The following is an 18,488-nucleotide window of genomic DNA, read 5'->3' as shown; positions in this document are numbered from 1 at the left end:
ATATTTGAAATCGCTCGGCGTTTTGGTCAGATATCGGGCTACCGGATCAACACTTCCAAGACAGAGAAGTTGGTTTGGAATGATGATGTCACTGCCCTGGAGGTACAGCCGGGTCAATCAATGCGCTATTTGGGCTTAAATATTATAAAAGATCTTAACAAACTCGCTATTGTTAACCTCACAGCAGTCGCCAAAGAATGTAGAAAGTTGATGCAATCGTGGTCCCATCTGCAACTATCCTTAATTGGGAGAGTAAATTTGATTAAGATGGCCATCTTGCCCAAGATCTCATTTCTTTTCAATTCCATTCCTCTTTATTTTGATCAGACATACATAACTAAATTACAGTCAGATATCACTTCTTTCATTTGGAACAAAAAACTTCCAAGAATTGCCTGGAAGAAGCTTAGGAGGCGATGGGAAAAGGGGGGCTTGGCTGCCCCAGATTTAAAACTATATGCATGGGCATTTGAACTCTCGCATACTCGAATGCTGTTAAAAAAACCGACAGATCATGGGGTAGGCCTGATGTTTTCAGCCATGTTGGAGGGGGAAGGTCTTAGTCAGTCAGGGTACCTATTTAAATTTGGCAACCCGAAATTCTTTAAAAAGATTAAATTGAAGGTTCTATATGGATTAGCGAAAATGTGGAATGAGTTAACAAACTCCATAAAACAAGGGTATTTTTGTGATAAGACACCGCTCTGGGGGTTACCTGAAAGTCCGGCCTGGCTAGAAGACATCCTAGCCATACCTCTGAAAGAGGCGGGCCTAAAAGTTTGGGGAGATCTCTTCTATGAGGGAGATTTGCTTTCGTGGGAGCACCTCCAAACTAGGACAGGGTCAACTATTTCGAGGTTTAAATACCTACAAATGACTAGCTGGTCACAGGCTTATAATTCTATACCTTTTAAAAGAAACAGGTTCATCCTTGGAGGGTTCAGTCAAGTAATAACGAACTTAGTGAGTATTGGTCCAGCTAAAAAGGAGGTTTCAAAATGGTATAGACTCCTGCTTGAGGAATCTGATGGTGAATTTACGTTACCAGTCCATCTCTGGGGAACCCTAATTGCGGGTCAAGATTTATTAAAACTTTGGTCAACCTCATTTGAGCTCCTAAAATGTTTAGTAAAACCCTCTTGGCTTCGCAGGAATCACTTATACACCCTGCATAGAGCGTATTACTCTCCCCAGAGGTTATCTAAATTTGCTTTAGAGATCCCAGTCGTATGTCCAAGGTGTGGACTCCAGGCAGCACCAGACACCCATATGTTTTTTGAATGCCCTTGTGTCGCTACAATTTGGGAAGCAATAGGGAAGACCCTTACAATATCGTTGGGCTTCCCAGTTATCATCGATCTATCCTTAGTAATCTTTGGGATCCTGACAGGAACACAAGGAGCAGCAAGAAGCCTTGTCTTCTATACTATCCTCTTGGCAAGAAGAGAGATTTGCAGGAGGTGGAAGGACCCCCTACCTCCTTCACATGGAGACTGGTTGGCATCCATCCTACAGACGGCCAGAATGGACCTAGCTAGATTGGGAAGTAAAAACAAAAGAGCCTTCTGGCACATGCTGGTTTGGGCACAATAAAGATCCGGGTTTTATTTATTTATTTATTTTTTTCCCCCCGGGTCCAATGATTACACTACTATGGTGCCCATGTTTCAGCCTTCGATGTAACAGATAACCGGTCAAGCCCGGCTTAGATCATGCTGGGGGCTTTCCTAATGGCAGCCAAAGTGAGACTAAGCCAGTAACAGCTGTGGTATGTCGGGCCCCCCCTCTCTATAAGATCCCATCCAGTATAACACTGAGACAGCAGTTCTTTGGCTTGTTTCTAGATGGCTTTCTTCTACCATGGTGGATATGAGGACAAAAAAAAAAAAAAAAAAAAAGATCCCCAACATTTATGTTTTACCAAAGGTCCATAGGACACGAGTCATCCTCCAGGTCGCCCTATCATTGCGGCTTGCGGCTCCTTATTGGAACCACTTGCCAAGTATATTGATGTGTTTTTAAAACCTTTTGTCCCATTAACAGAAGCTTAAATTAGGGACCCTATGGATTTTATTGCTAAAGTTAAAGATTTGGTATTCGAAAATGACCAGCAGCTGTTGGTCACTTTCGAGAAAACAAAAATCTCATGTCCTTTAGAAAGGCCCTAAAAACGCACTTGTATGCTCAAACGTGCTGACCTACCCGGTGCTCGCTGTAAAATAATCAATCTAAAGCGCTGCGAGGCCTCCGGGTACTTACACGCTATATAAGTGCAATTTTTCATTTCATTTCATTTCACTTTCGATATTGAAAGCTTATACACAAATATACCGCAGGACGAAGCTCTATTTGTTTTAGACACAGTGTTGGATGGGAGACCAAGACCTCATGCAGTACCCACAACCTTTATCTCAGCCTTGGCTAAAATTTGTTTAAAAAATAACTTCTTTGCATTTAAAAATGAGTTATTTATACAAGTAAAGGGAGTAGCCATGGGCTGTTGTTTTGCCCTGGAGATTGCTAATTTAGTGATGGATATGTTCGAGAGGAATTACATTTTTCATGAGACAACAACCTTTAAATCACATATCATAAGATGGAGCCGATTTATCAACTATATTGTTATGATATGGTCTGGGACTATAGAACAACTCTTATTGTTCTATAATTGGCTCAATACTCGTTCTACAGACTTGACATTTTCTATTGCCCATAGCAACTCCAAAGTTAATTTTTTGGATCTTTATGTGGTACACAAAGAGGGGAAATTGGAGGTGTGTCTCTATTCTAAGCCCATAGATCTTAACACCCTACTCCATTTTACCAGCGGACATCCCAGGACCCTTAAGGAGAACTTGCCATATGGGCAGTTCTTAAGCATCCGGCGTAATTGCACCAACAAAATTGATTATTTTGAACATGCTGAGAAATTACAAACCAAGCTATGCAATAGGGGATACCCGAAGAAATTGGTTAGAACAGCCCTGAAAAGGGCATGGTTCACCCCGCGTGAGACTGTGTTGAGCCCTAAGGAAAAACAAGATACGGATAGGATGACCTGTGTCTTAACATATAATCCCATGACTAACAAAACCAAACAGATCATCCTACGAAACTGGAGATTGATACAACAGTTTGATATCCCTAGACCTTTATTTGCATTTCGCTAAGGCAAAAATATTCGACAACATGTGGCCAAAGCAACTAGGATGCTCACGGAGAAAGGGAATTTGAGAAGCATGTTGAACCTTCCTCCGGTAGTAGGACACTTTAAGTGTAATGGATGCGTGGTTTGTTCGCTTACCACTAACTCCAAATCTGTGACAATAAATAGCCGGAAACACACCCAACTAGGTTTCTCGAATTGTAACACCAAAAATGTGGTGTACTGCATTACATGTCCTTGCACTAAAACGTATATTGGACAAACATCTCAGAATGTGAAAACGCGAATTATCCAACATCAATCAAGAATCCGAGGTAAAATTTTGGGAGCTCCGCTGGTACAGCATTATATCGAATCTGACCATAATGAGAATGACATCAGGTGGTCAGTTTTACTGGTGGTAAGGGCCCAAAGTAAAGTGACCTTACAAATGACACTAAACAAGTTAGAGGCACGAATGATTGAGAAATAGGAGACTGCAAGGGTGGGCCTGAATGACCGCGATGAAATTTGGGCACTTATAAGATCATAATTTGAGTGGTTTTTGACTCTGATGAACTGTTACTGCTGAACTTTCTTTGTCTCTCCCATACATGGCTATGTATGTTTCTATGAATATATTTATATATTTGATTGTGTATATATATTTTTTTGTGCATATATTTGTTATATATATATATATATATATATATTTGGGATTGTTATTTGTGTTTGTATTTGCTTTTGAATAATTTGTGCTTATGTACACTGTTTGAGTAGTCTTGAGATTGTACGTCTACCTCTGTGCCCCCTATGGACATCCGGATCCATTTTTGGTCACCACCAGCATATTTGAGAGGTTTTAACACAGTTGGATAGGTGACCTATTGTTGCATCCTTTGTATAGTAAATAGTTGAGGACTTAAAGTGGACTTAATTATGGTTACCTGGTGTTTGTTTTTTGTAGTTGGTAATTATTATTATTTTTATTTATACGGGGATTTTCCTTTTCTTTTTCTTGTAGTTGTTTTCTTGCGTTTTTGGCATATATTTTAGTTGGTCAACTATTGAATACGGGGTATGTGCAGTCTGTCGCTTTCCTCTGGGTGATTTTAAATATGCCCGTTAATGTGGAGCGATCGGCCTCTTACACATACTTTCGCTCTTCTGTTGTGGGGCTAACAGCCTGATTCATCAACGGGCCGTTTTGCGAGCCCCTAATAGCGATTCATAGCGAATCGCTATTAAGGACTCGCAAAACGGTATTCATGTAGGAATTGCTAAATAAATAGCGATTCCTACACATTCCTTATTTGCGAGTAGCAAATTGCTAATCGCAAATAAGGAATAACTCCCCATTCATTCCTATGGGCCAAAAGGCCCATAGGAATGAATGGGGAGTATTCCTTATTTGCGATTAGCAATTTGCTACTCGCAAATAAGATAGCGATTTAAAGGGTGCCAGGGGTGTCCAAAGGACACCCTGTAGCACCCCTTAAATGCAAATTATAACTGGTGTTGCGCACACACATGTCCAAAGGACATGTGTGTGTGCAACATGCAACTTAGAAAAATGCTTTTAAAAGCATTTTTCTAAGTTTTTGCTATTTACCGAGAGGTCTGACCTCTCGGTAAATAGCGGCCCGAAATTGCGAATTAGCATTTTAAAAATGGTTGATGAATTGCATTTAAGGAATCTCAAATAGAGATTCCTTAAATGTAATTTCTCGCAATTTAGCGAATTAGCAATTACCGAATTTAGCATTTGGGATGATGAATCCCAAATGCAAAAATTGCGCTCGCAATGGGCCAGATTCTCAGAATCTGGCCCTTTGCGAGCGCAATTCGGCTTGATGAATCAGTCTGTAAGTTCTCTTTCGATGTCCTTGTTGAGACGTTTGTACGTCCCTGTCACGTGGGACGCTCCGCGCCTCTTCTTAGAGAGGAAGGGCCAGCACTTCAACGCTGGTGATTTATTTACCGTGATGGCGGCCCCGCGTTGAGTTTAAATGACCGGACCTGCTTCTAATAAAGGTAAAACGGCTCTGATATAACTGCACGGGCGATTGAGTACCTTAGCAGGGACTATACGCCCCTTGGGTTGTAGTTTGTTTATTTTAGTTGACATTCGTCTTTCCATGCTTTATTTGTAGTTGTTCGCCCTGGGATATTGAGTACCCCGAGCAAGACACTTGTGAGAGCTCTTCTCTAGCAGACGTGTGCCTGCTGAGTTTAAGGTATGATATCCTGGTGATAGGGTCGGCAAAGCGTTTCTGTCGAGTTGTGGTACATGGTATAATTGCTTTGAGCCCGCATTTATTATATTCCCTTTTGATCTTTGTTTCACTGCAGCATCGGTGAAATTCTACGGAGGGTGCCGCTGGATTGATTTCCAGGAGTAGGTGGTTCAGTTTTTGATAAAGTGTTGTATGTTTTATTGCATGCTTACCTCCCCTTGTGATTATTCATTTTTTAATTTTTGTATTTCTGGGCACTTTTCTGGATTCAAAAACTTTGATATATGAGTTTGCTTTCTAATGCTCTTCGTGCTTGGTGATTGTTTGTCTTTGCAATTAGGCCTGCCTTTGGCCTGTAGTGACTCGTGAGGTGGCGGGGCTATGACCTGTTTATATTTCATTGCTCTTTTCTTATTTTTAATAATAGTTTAATTTTTTTTTTTTTACTTGGGTATCTTGTCTTTGTGGCCTTTTGAATTTGTTGTGGATGCACTTACTTGCTCCTTTGGATGCACTCACTGGTCCTTGGTTGGTGACGGAAATGGATTTAGGTGGATTGGGGCACAGAGTACATGACAGTTTGTGTTTTTAAAAAAAAGGTATATATTGTGTTATATGTATTTTATAGGTTCTTTATCACTCTGTCCAGAGGAGTCCAGATTTGTTGGAAGGCCGAAACGTGACCGCGTCCGCGTCAACACTTTCCATAAGGAGGAGTCATAATTTTGAAATGTTATGGGAATTTATTGCCATTGACACATCTTCTGATTTGGGTTCTGTTAAATTACTAGTTGAACCAATTGTGTCTGACTACCTCGAAGTGTACCCCCTAGACTGAATAGGAGGACACCTTGCTGTTGCTTTAATACTTTTTCGTTGGGTGAAGAAGAAATGATTAGTGATTATTTTGTTCTGTATAAATTTGGTGTATTTTTGTTTGCATTTGTTGTATATATATTTGTGTACATATGAATGTATATTTGCTTATAGTGAAACATGTGATACAGAAATTTGCAGAGAATAATCCTGTTTGATTATAATAAATAAAATGTGTAATCACGTCCTCACATAGTAGTGATCGTTTTGGAAATTTAATAATTATACACTAGTGGATAAGTGACACAAATGATAGGAGAATTTAGAGTCCCCTATTGGACAAATATTTAGATATATTTTCCTCCTTTTTCCACTTCTTCATTTTTCCTTAGGTTGAAGGATGCACCCAAAAAGCCAATAGCATTAGGTGTAGCTGAAAAGTCCTCTGGGTTGAGACACGATGTGATTGATAGTTTCAAGTCAGTGTCTGAAAGAAGCTGATCGAAGAAAGCTGTGGTTGAAATTGCAAATCCAAATGTATCTTGTAAGCAGTAGGTGTGTTTGAATTCTTTGCTACCAAATCCCTGGCCTAAAAGCTACTCCTGTGTAACTAATATGAAAAGAGCTAGTTTAGGACTACTCATTCCTGGGTCTATATTATTAGTCAGAAATCTGTGCTGTAAGTAACAGTATATAAGGTTAATGTATAGTAAGTCGTCTTTATATCCAGTTTATTGGTGGTATGTAAGATCAGTGTAATTAGGTTGGAAAAATCCAGCATTCCCACGTTTATGCTGCCATGTCTTGTGTCATTCCGAAGGAATATGTGACAGACTGAAGTGCTAGTGCTTGGTAATCAACCCCGGCTTTGGGACCCTCAGTGGCGGCTCACTGAACTTGGCCCTGTACCAACACCATGTAAAGTGGTTAGAAACTTGGGCATGTGACTGGATGTGAAGCTCTCTAATTATTAACTTTTACATTTTAAAACTTGCGCTTTCTGTTTTCTACCACTAATAGGTATTCATACAATTATTCTTTATCGATTGTGTTAAATGGCAGCAGATAAGCAATTGCAGTATTGTTACCTTCTTTTGTTGTTTAAAATAATCCTTATTACTCTTCGACCCTGTTTTCTTTTGCAAAGTTTTTCTCGAAACGTAACGTGAATATCAGCAGAGAATTGATTGATGGGACAATTCACTGTAAGCCGGGAGCAGCAGAGATGTTGTTGCAGACCATATATGTCATCTTGACAAATAGAAGGTAAGCAGGGTTCTATATTTTTCTTAATGTCTCCACTTGCCTTTTTGATACATAGAAAGCAAACTAAAAATTTCAGTAAAAAATAAGAGGACATTTTGACAAGTTCCTGATAAGCGTACATTGCCAGAGTATTAGACAAGGTATAACAGTGCATATTTTCGTTGAGTTTAAAATAAAAGAGTGCTGTTCCGCCATGTTTGCTGTATTCACTTTCTCAAGAAAGTCTGAATAAGGCTCACTTCAGTTTGTACTAATGGAAGGCTCAGCCTTCCAAATGATAGCTCTGCTGTGAGGCCTATAAGGATCAATGTTTCCCCTGACTGATTATTATCCACTGTGCAGATTGTAAAAAAATCTTGGAGGAAATGCCTTAGTTGGGAAGGGCACAGCTGACTGAGCTAGGCATAGACAAGCCAGCAATTTTGGGGGAAGTGACTTAAATGGAGTAAACTGCCAACCTTGGCTAAACCCCTCTTGGTGACACGTCTTAACTTCTCTATTGAAATGTTTGGGAACTTGGTTTTACAATAAATGTATGAGAGAGGTTTCTTTTACTAAGTTAATTATACATAGGTGAAATCAGTAGACCATATGCCAGAAAATTGGCTTGTGACCTGCCTATGACAACAGGGTGGGATATGACTTGTGTCTTCTTATTTTAGTTATCATGGCTACCAATACTATTTTGTTTCATAACCCACTCCTCCCTATTGTCATGTTGTTGTCTGGGCCATAGTGAGTGTAGTGTCCAGGGTGAAGGGGCACTAGGACCCTGCACCTGAATGCTGGGAAGGACAGGAACTGGACACCAGTTCCGGTCAGCGAGTGGGGAGGGCAGTCCTGGACAGCAGGGGCACAAGCAAGGACGTGCATGCAAGTGCAGCAGCCTAGACATAAGAATAAAGATTATTTTGCAAAATTACTTACCTGTCTCTGCGTGACTCAGTGGATACGACAACTGGCAACGAAGGTGGTGAATCCTGATCCCACCAAAAGCGCGTGTCCCTCCTACGACGAGCCAGGAGCCCACCCTGGACCGCTGACCACCGAGAAGTGGAATCCCGACATCGGGAGTTCACTCGACTACAAAACACAAAACCAGGAGCCTACCCTGGTCCTCCGGGCCCCAAGGAAAGAAGATGCGAAATCAGGAGCCCAACCTGATTGTAAGCCAAGCGGAGCCAGGAGCCCACCCTGGTCTGCATACAAGTGCCTGCAGCGACATTGGGAGCCCACCACGGCCCCATCAAGCGAGGTGAGGGGAAAGCAAAAAGGCACCCGACCATGAACAAAGCTGACCGCGGACTGAAAGAGAGCCCCAAGCTTCCCGCGTGTAGATTTTGAGCTGAAATCTCGTGAGAGCACGGTGGCCATCTTAAAGTCAGGCGGGAATACCAATAAAATGCTTTAGAAGACCCGTTGGCCATCTTAGAGTCAGGCAATACAAGAGTCAGGCGGGACAGCCAATGAGAGGCTAGAGAAGGCCAGGCGGCCATTTTAAAGTCAGGCAATATCAAAATACATAGAAAAGGGTGGAAATAAAAAGAAATTACAACATAAAGAGGATAAAAATACAACAAAAGAAGACGGACACACAAAAAAAGGAAGAAATAACAACAAAATGACCAACGCAAGTGACAAAATAGCGCACAGGCAATATTTCGCAGACCACTACTATTCAGCCTATCGGAACCACAGACAGGCATCAGGTGGGAAAGATGGATTAGGCAATTTGAACGATATATGCGCGCCACTGATATGGCAGAAGCAAAACTCGTGGATCTATTTCTAAACTTCGTCAGGGGTGAGGTGGATGACCTGCTAATAACATTTCCTGCATAGGAAAGCGCAACATACAAGGGACTGATAAAATGCCTCACTGACAAATTTGACCCGCACAGAAACATAGACTTTGAAAGGTACACCTTCAACACCGCATGTCAACGAGCAGAGGAGCAGAGGAGTCCCTCGACGACTTCGCAACAAGACTATGAAAACTGGTCCCATATTGCGAGCTCGACAATGAACAAGCAATACGACTGCGCATCATTGAAGGCTGTTAGTCAGTGGAGTTCCTCGCACAAATTCTGAAAGAACCGACCTCGCTAGAAAAAATACTAACCATGGCTCGAGCGGAAGCCAGAGCAACAACACATGCCAGACAGATGGAACTAGGAAAAGAAAGAAGAGTGGATCAAGCGAACCGTGTAATTGGAAACGGCAAAAGGACAGACGCTATTCAGCCACCACCAAAAAGGAAGCATGAAAAAACGTGCTTTCAGTGTGGACTCGATATTCCACATGTCGCTGCATGCCCGGCAATGGGCCACAAATGCAGGAAATGCAACAGAGAAAACCATTTTGCAAGCACCTGCATGAGTGGTCAATCTAGAAGTGAGAGAGAACAACTGGCAAGACCAAGGACAGTGCTAAGCACGTACGCAAGGCACATGGAAACAACAAATCGCAGTTCCCAGCTGAATTAGAAGGAGCGGCCATGCCAGAAGTGATGGAACGGCTATATCTGATATTGGATGCCCCAGTGTAATATTGAATACCAGACCACATCAATGTAGTAGAGAAACATCAGATCAAGAAAACAGCGACAGGGGACATAGAAGTGGGAAGACACAATACACGTTTCGTGTTAGATAGTGGGGCTACATGCAACATAATGTGCTTGTCGGAGTATGAGAAGATGAAAGTGAAGCCGCCGCTATCACCGTCCACTGTTGATGTATTCAGCTGGGGCTCGAGGTAACCAGTAGAAAACATGGGGAAGTTTACAGAGACATTGACTTACAAAGAAAGATCAAGCATTGAGGAAATCCATGTACTACGGGGAGACTTTCCAGCACCCTGTCTGCTAAGCAACGTCACAACGCAGGTCATGGGTCTCCTAGCAATGACATACAGCATGTCCGATAGACGGAACATCCTGCGAGAACATCCAGCCATACTACAAGGGCTAGGAAAACTAAAAGAAAGACAAATAACACTGCACATCAGTGAAGCGATAAAACCTGTGGCTCAACATCACCGACGAATGCCCATACATTTGCAACCAGAGGTGGAGGAAGAAATACAAAGCCTGCTGACCTAGGACATCATAGAGCCAGCACCAAAAAAGAACACCTCAAAAATTCACATTAATTGAGAGGGAAAAACACCCTGGACCTCACCTTAATTACATGATTTGTTGTCTCACAGGCGCATGCCGATTTTCTAAACTAGATCTGGGTTAAGGATGTAATCAGTTGGAGCTCGACCCGCAATCACGGTGCATCACCACGTTCTCAACGCACATGGGCCTGTTTCAATACAAACTACTCCGTTTTGGCATATCTTCGGCATCAGAGATATTTCAAGAAATCATACGGCAAGTAATCAGGCCGGTGAAAAACAGTTTGAACTATTGTGACGACATCCTGGTATTTGGCCGTTCAGACGACAAACACAACAAGGATTTACGCGAGGTCTGCAGCCAACTGGAACAAGCAGTACTAACTCTAAATGAAGATAAGTGCGAACTGGGGAGGAATGAACTGGAATTTTTAGGGCACATCTTCTCTAAGAATGGAATGAGGCCAAACCCCAGCAAGGTGGAGACACTGGAAAAAGCAAGTCCTCCAACAGACGTCACAGAGGTGAGGTCATTTCTGGTTCTTGCCAGTTACTGTGCTTGTTACATAAAAGACTTTGCCACAGTGAGCACACCGCTGAGAGACCTAACAATTACAAAAAGGGGGTGGTGATGGACAGAGTATCTGAGTTAATCAGAACACTCCTACCCAGTCAACAGATCAGGGCTTGATCCATCACCGTTTTTTAGCTCACTGCACCATCCCAGTTCAGAACCTGGCTATATGCAAATTAGTCTGTCCCTGGCCCAGTGCATCATGGGAACAGGGCAGACCAAACTACCAAGCCAATTCTTCACTGGAAAGGAAACAAGCTTCCGGGGACCGGTTTCTGGCATTACAGCCGTCTTCGGCCCGGCTTGCTTGAATCCTGATGGTGCAATGAGCAAGGGACTCATGTCTGAGCATACCCTTCCACACTCATGGTGGCCAAAATAATTACAAAAAGGGGGTGGTGATGGACAGAGTATTTGAGTTAATCAGAACACTCCTACCCAGTCAACAGATCAGGGCTTGATCCATCACCGTTTTTTAGCTCACTGCACCATCCCAGTTCAGAACCTGGCTATATGCAAATTAGTCTGTCCCTGGCCCAGTGCATCATGGGAACAGGGCAGACCAAACTACCAAGCCAATTCTTCACTGGAAAGGAAACAAGCTTCCGGGGACCGGTTTCTGGCATTACAGCCGTCTTCGGCCCGGCTTGCTTGAATCCTGATGGTGCAATGAGCAAGGGACTCATGTCTGAGCATACCCTTCCACACTCATGGTGGCCAAAATAATTACAAAAAGGGGGTGGTGATGGACAGAGTATCTGAGTTAATCAGAATACTCCTACCCAGTCAACAGATCAGGGCTTGATCCATCACCGTTTTTTAGCTCACTGCACCATCCCAGTTCAGAACCTGGCTATATGCAAATTAGTCTGTCCCTGGCCCAGTGCATCATGGGAACAGGGCAGACCAAACTACCAAGCCAATTCTTCACTGGAAAGGAAACAAGCTTCCGGGGACCGGTTTCTGGCATTACAGCCGTCTTCGGCCCGGCTTGCTTGAATCCTGATGGTGCAATGAGCAAGGGACTCATGTCTGAGCATACCCTTCCACACTCATGGTGGCCAAAATAATTACAAAAAGGGGGTGGTGATGGACAGAGTATCTGAGTTAATCAGAACACTCCTACCCAGTCAACAGATCAGGGCTTGATCCATCACCGTTTTTTAGCTCACTGCACCATCCCAGTTCAGAACCTGGCTATATGCAAATTAGTCTGTCCCTGGCCCAGTGCATCATGGGAACAGGGCAGACCAAACTACCAAGCCAATTCTTCACTGGAAAGGAAACAAGCTTCCGGGGACCGGTTTCTGGCACCGCTGAGAGACCTAACAAAACAGGGTCAAAAATTCCTCTGGACACAGGAATGCAATCGGACATGTGAGGCCATCAGACATGCCGTGATGGCTGTGGATCATCTTGCATAATTTGACCAATTGCTATGCACCGAGCTAACAGTGGACGCCAGCCTGGTAGGGTTAGGAGCAATCCTATCGCAAACGTGACAGGTAGGGATTCGTCCAGAAAAATTGTCGACTATGCCAGCAAAAGCTTGTCTGACGTTGAAAGGGCATATTCTCAGCCAGAAAAAGAAAGCAGTGGTATGGGCGTGTGAACACTACCACATTTTCATCTATGGGAAACCATTTACCATAATAACAGACCATCAGGCCCTAGTGACAATATATGGCAATCCACATTTTATTTCAACAAAAGGGGGAGATGTAGTGACCAGGGTCCTAGTGCCCCTTGACCCTGGTCACTACATCTCCCTTTGTCAAAAGAAAATGATGAGAGGAGAGAGATAGAGAGAGATCATTATCCTTAGCTCCATTATTACATTTCTTCAATCAGTCGTGTTGGCCTTTTGCTCACTCCTTTTGGACATGTTCCTTCCGTTACCTTCTGTGATCCTTCTTCTTGTCTCTCACCGTTGTATGTCCTTCTTCTGTTCTTGTCCATAACTTCCTCTCTGTCATGTGTGTCACTGTCCTCTGCTGCTGTTTCCTCTCCGTGTTTATCCAAGTTCTTTAGCCCCTTGAAGTGAGACTTGTTCCTGGTGATCCGGTAGGGGCCAGACGCAGCCGTAATCATTGACCCTTTATCGCCAGTTGTCGTGTCCACCGAGTCACGCAGAGACAGGTAAGTGTTTTTGCAATATAATCTTTATTCTTGTCTCGCAGCTGCGCTTGCATGAACGTCTTTGCTCGTGCCCTCGCTGTCCAGGACTGCCCTCCCTGACTGGAAGTGGTGTCTGGTTCCTGTCGCTCCCAGCATTCGGGTGTAGCGAGGGCACGAGCGAGACACAAGAATAAAGATTATATTGCAAAAACACTTACCTGTCTGTGTGTAACTCAGTGAACACTGTAGTGGCCCCGTTGACCCCCAAGGAAGACTCGTTCACGGAGCTGATTCTCGGCACTTCTTTATTTTTCACTTTCCTTTTCCTACTTCCAGTTTCTCCCCTCGCTTCCTGTCCCCGCCCCTTCTGCCTCCGCCTGCCCTGTCCCAACATCAGGGTCAGGCATGGCGATACAACACCTCCCCCCCTTTGTACAGTAAGGCTTACTGTCTCTTTAGAGTTCTTCAATAAGGTGGACGGGTCGTTTGGCAATCCGTCGTGGCCGGCTGGCCCGCACTTGTTCAGGAGAATGGTGGTCTATGACATTTTCATGTCTTGTCGGGCTGGAGTACTCTCGATCGCTGTGTTCTCTTTGGCTCAATGAATCAGTGCTGGAGCCTCGAGCCTGGGCTCAGTTGTGAATCGAGGGATTGCATTTTTTGAAATAGGATATGTTTCAGGTTATTCGTTTGTTGGCAGCCTCAGCTGTAACCATGGTCCCTTTCCGACTGGAGACTCGCAATGGGTGTGCGAGGTAACGACTGTCTGCTTTTGTTCTACGGTCGCGCTTAACCATCACCCAATCGCCTTCCTGAATATCTGTCTGTTTGGCGTGCCTGCGTTGATCAGCATAGTTTTTCATTTTTAATTTCCTATCGTGATCCAGCTTCACCAGCGTATCATGATCCGTAGTCACAGTTCGAGATTGCATGACGGCACTTGAGGTAGGTAGCCGTGTGCGAGAAACTCGTCCAAGCATCAAGGTGGCTGGACACTGGTTCGTGGTACTGTGTGGAGTGGTGCGGTAAGCTCGCAGGACTTCATTCAAGGCTTGTTGCACGTCACGACGAGTGAGTTCTGCTTGCTGGACTGCCTTCTTGAGGGTCCCCATAAACTGTTCCACCATACCGTTGGCTTGAGGCCATAGGGGGGGGATTTTCCTATGTTTGAAATTGAGGTGTTTTGCAAATTCTGCGAATTCATGACCATTGAACGGTGGTCCATTATCTGACTTTACTCCGGTGGGAATCCCCCATGCTGCAAAGGTCTCATCAATGACGGGGAAAATGGCTGTCGCTTTGGTGGACGGTACTTGATGTGCGATGGGAAAGTGAGATTACTCGTCCATGATGACGATGATATATTTGCCCGATTTCAGTGGACCGAAGAAGTCAATAGCCACTTGCTGCCACACCCCGTCTGGTAGTTCGTACATCTGTAGGGGAGCTGGTGGTTTGTCACGACCCTCTAGTTGACATGAGGCAGAGTCTTTAAGTGTGGCTTCCACCATTTGATCAAGTAGGGGAAACCAGACGCGTTCCCGGATTGCTTTCTTGGTGGCTACGATTCCTCTGTGTCCCTCATGGGCCAAATTTATGATTCGTTGTCGCAGTCGCTGAGGAATGACTATCCTCCCCCCTCTTAGCAAAAGACAATCCGTGCTTATTGACAGTTCCTCCTGGACATGTCGGAATGCTACAAGTTCTTGGGCATCAACGGTTGGGTCTTGATGGTTGTCCCTTAGATGTCTCCATGAGTTGGTACGTATTCGGACCATGACGTCCTGAATTGTGGGGTCTTGACTAGATGCTTCACAAATGGCTTCCAGTGGTACTGCAGGAGGGCACGCACTGTCGATGACAAAGTGAATGTATTCTTCAGCTACAGAACATCGCTCCAGGGTATGCAATTGTGGGTGCCGTGACATATAGCCGCTGGGTTCTCTGCTTTCCCGGGCTTATGGACAATTGTGTAGATATAGTCTTGCAAACGTAGGCCCCATCTTTCTATGCACTGGGGCATTTTCGCTCGTGGGTTGCCAAATATGGTGACAAGTGCTTGGTGGTCTGTGATGAGCGTAAAGTGTTTCCCGTATACGAACAGGTGGAAATGCTCGCAGGCCCATACAACCGCAAGGCTCTCTTTCTCGGGTTGCGAGTAAGCCTTCTCCATGTTAGTGAGACTGCGACTGGCATAGGCAACCACATGACATTGGTCTGCTTCTTCGTCATATTGCGCCAGGATGGCACCTAGCCCAACTGGACTGGCATCCACTGTGATTTCAGTTTTCCTTTTGGTGTCAAAGTAGGCTAGGTTAATGGCAGAGCTCACAGCTTTCTTGATTTTGTTGAAAGCATGTTCACACACGGGTGACCATACAAATTGTTGGCCTTGACGGGTGAGTTCTCTGAGCTGGTAGCTGATGGTTGCGTAGTCTTTAATGTAACGAGCGCAGTAGCTCGCCATCCCAAGAACGAGCTAAGATCAATAATGTCCTGTGGTTGTGGGGTGTCCGCAAGGGCCGACACCTTCTCAGGATCTGGTTTCATGCCATTTTTGGAGAAGATATGTCCATAGAATTTCAATGTGGACTTGTGGAATTCACATTTGGCTGAGTTTAGTGTGAGGTTGGCATTGAGTAACGCGTGACACACTCGGTCCAATGCTTTGTCGTGTTCTGTTTGATTTTCTCCAAAGACTAGAATATCGTCACTATAGTTAAAAGCATTTGGAATGCCTTGGATCACTTGCCGAATAGCTTCTTGAAATATCTCGGCAGCAGAGGATATTCCAAAGTTTAGGCGTTTATAGCGGAACAGGCTTTGGTGAGTGGTGAATGTGGTAATGTAGCGAGGCTGCTCATGCAGTTCCAGCTGGTGGTAGCCCTTGTTGAGATCCAGCTTCGAGAAGACGGTTGATCCATTGAGGCGAGCAATCATATCGCTGATATGAAGTCCGGGATGTCGCTCCCTTTCAATGGCTGTATTTGGTGCGCGCATGTCCACACACAAGCGCACCTTTTTGTCTTGTCCTTTCTTGGGCACTACCACTACGGGTGATACCCACGGAGTGGGCCCTGTAGACCGTTCAATAATGTCTGTCCTCAACAGGTCTTGTAGTTCATCATCCACTGCTTGTTGCAAGTGAAACGGTACCTTCCTGTGGTGTTGTGCTATAGGTGATACTTGTTTGTCGATATGTAACTTGACTTTGAACTGGTTGAGTTTCCCAAGACCCTTGAAGAGGTTCGGGAACTTGCTGACGATGTCTGGGGAGTCATCTACCTTGTATAGAAGTTCGACAAGCTTGAGGCGTTCTGCTGTCGGGATTATGAGAAGGCAATCTGCTCCGTCTGGACCTTCAACCACGTGGACATAGGCTTGAATCTGCCGGTCTTTATAAGATAGGGTCGTGCTGAACCGCCCCAGGCACGGTAGTGGTTTCCTGGACATCCGGGTATAAACTCGAACAGCTGTTGGCTCCAGTTTCGGCCGGGGTTTCATGCTTTGGTATTCCAGGGCGCAGATGTAGTTCAGGGACGCTCCTGAGTCTAGTACAAACTTGGCAGGATGATTCCCTATTTGAATGTCCAGTTTCGGGTATCTTTTCAGTCTGTCAGGATCTGACACCATGCATATGTATTCATCGCTGTCTTGTGAGACAGGCGTGGGAGACGATGATTCCCGGGATGTTGACCTCTGGGATCTGTATGAGCTGGCTGATTTGAAGCTCGACCTCGACGAGCTGGATGAGCGACTTCCTCTTCCTTTCACCGCTCTGGCTTGGTGGCGGGTGTCTGAACTTGACTTTGTTGTCCTTATCTCTGATCTTCGTGTTTGACAGGTTGCTTCGAAGTGATTTTCTCTGCCACAACGGTGGCACTGTTGTCCGATGGCGGGGCACTGTCCTGAAGGGGGGTAGTCTTGTCCACACCTACAACATTTGGAGGCTGGTCTATTTGTCCAACTGCTTCGCGATCCCTTGCGCGAAAACGTTCCCCGGGAAATCTGCGTGGATCTTCCTGACTTGCGGTGATCCGACCGGCGTTTCGGGTCGGTGTGAGACTGCATTCGGAATACTTGTAAAAAGGAAGATCAATACATATGACGGATTAAAGCAGGGCTGCGTCCTGGCCCCCCATCTTTTTAATCTGTTCATGGCAGACCTAACCACAAGGTTGGATGGGATTAACGCCCTCCCGTCGCGGCTAGGAACTTTAAGGCTGACACATCTCTCCTATGCCGACGACGTGGTGCTCCTAAGTCAGACAAAAATAGGTCTGCAACGCCTTCTGCATGAACTGGCAGATTACACAAAATGCAATCTTCTTGAAATAAATAGCCAGAAAACAAAGATCATGATATTGACTCACTGGCGTAATACGCTACCAGTCTTTGTCATAGACAATAAGAAACTGGAAGTTGTGGACAATTATAAGTATTTGGGAATACAACTGGACAGACGCCTTAACTTTTCTCTGCACTTTGATATCATCGAAAAAAAGGGAATAGCCTTGTTACATGCTTTCAACAACATTTCCAAGCAGCTAAAAGGCCCTTTTTTTAGCCCCCATCTGACAGTCATTAAGGCTAAGTTACTCCCTACAATAGGCTACGGCAGTGTGCTACATTATGGCAGAAGTGCACAACTTCTTGACAAGATTCAAATCAGAGTCTACAAGCGGGCATTCAGTTTACCGTCCAATGCCTCACCTGCTCAGGTCCAATTGGAGTTTGTCCTACAATCTCAAGAATTGCAAAAAAAGTATGAGACTCTCAAATTCTGGTATGGCATATGGATGAATAGGGAAACAGAAATCAACCTTGCCACGTGGGAAGCATTGCTAAATAATCGCAATTCTCAGTACGCCAAGTATCTAAAACTGTCCCTCAAGACTACAGAACTTGCATGTTTGTGGGAAACTAAGCTACCGGTACCATCATTCAAGCAAGTTGTTAAAAAAGCTGCAAATAGGCACTCGCTGGTCAATGATAAGTCGATCTTCAGTCACCGAGCACATGCTTGGATGTTAATTCAATCATACAGCATGCTCAAACCCGCAGCATATCTTGGGTTTTCCTTTTCTTCATATCTCAAATCGAAATACCTCAGCTTAAGGATGGGTAATCTGCCGACAAACGCAGATAAACCGGACTGGAAGAAACCTGACACCAAGGAGTGTGATCTATGTGGCAATGCAAAACAAGA

General features: G+C 44.4%; 1 protein-coding gene across 1 annotated transcript in view; it reads left to right on the top strand.

Moving 5' to 3' along the window:
* Nucleotides 1-18,488, top strand: part of SPATA4 (spermatogenesis associated 4) — a 201,577-nt gene that overhangs the window by 68,619 nt on the left and 114,470 nt on the right. The window contains exon 3 of the mRNA XM_078677083.1: nucleotides 7,346-7,464. Within this exon, the coding sequence (XP_078533209.1) occupies nucleotides 7,346-7,464 (119 nt within the window). The remainder of the gene's footprint in view (nucleotides 1-7,345; nucleotides 7,465-18,488) is intronic.

This window comes from Lissotriton helveticus, chromosome 2_1 (genome assembly GCF_964261635.1).
Source record: "Lissotriton helveticus chromosome 2_1, aLisHel1.1, whole genome shotgun sequence".
Lineage (NCBI taxonomy): Eukaryota > Metazoa > Chordata > Amphibia > Caudata > Salamandridae > Lissotriton > Lissotriton helveticus.
Note: the sequence above shows the minus strand (reverse complement) of the source record. Positions and strands in the feature narration are given on the sequence as shown.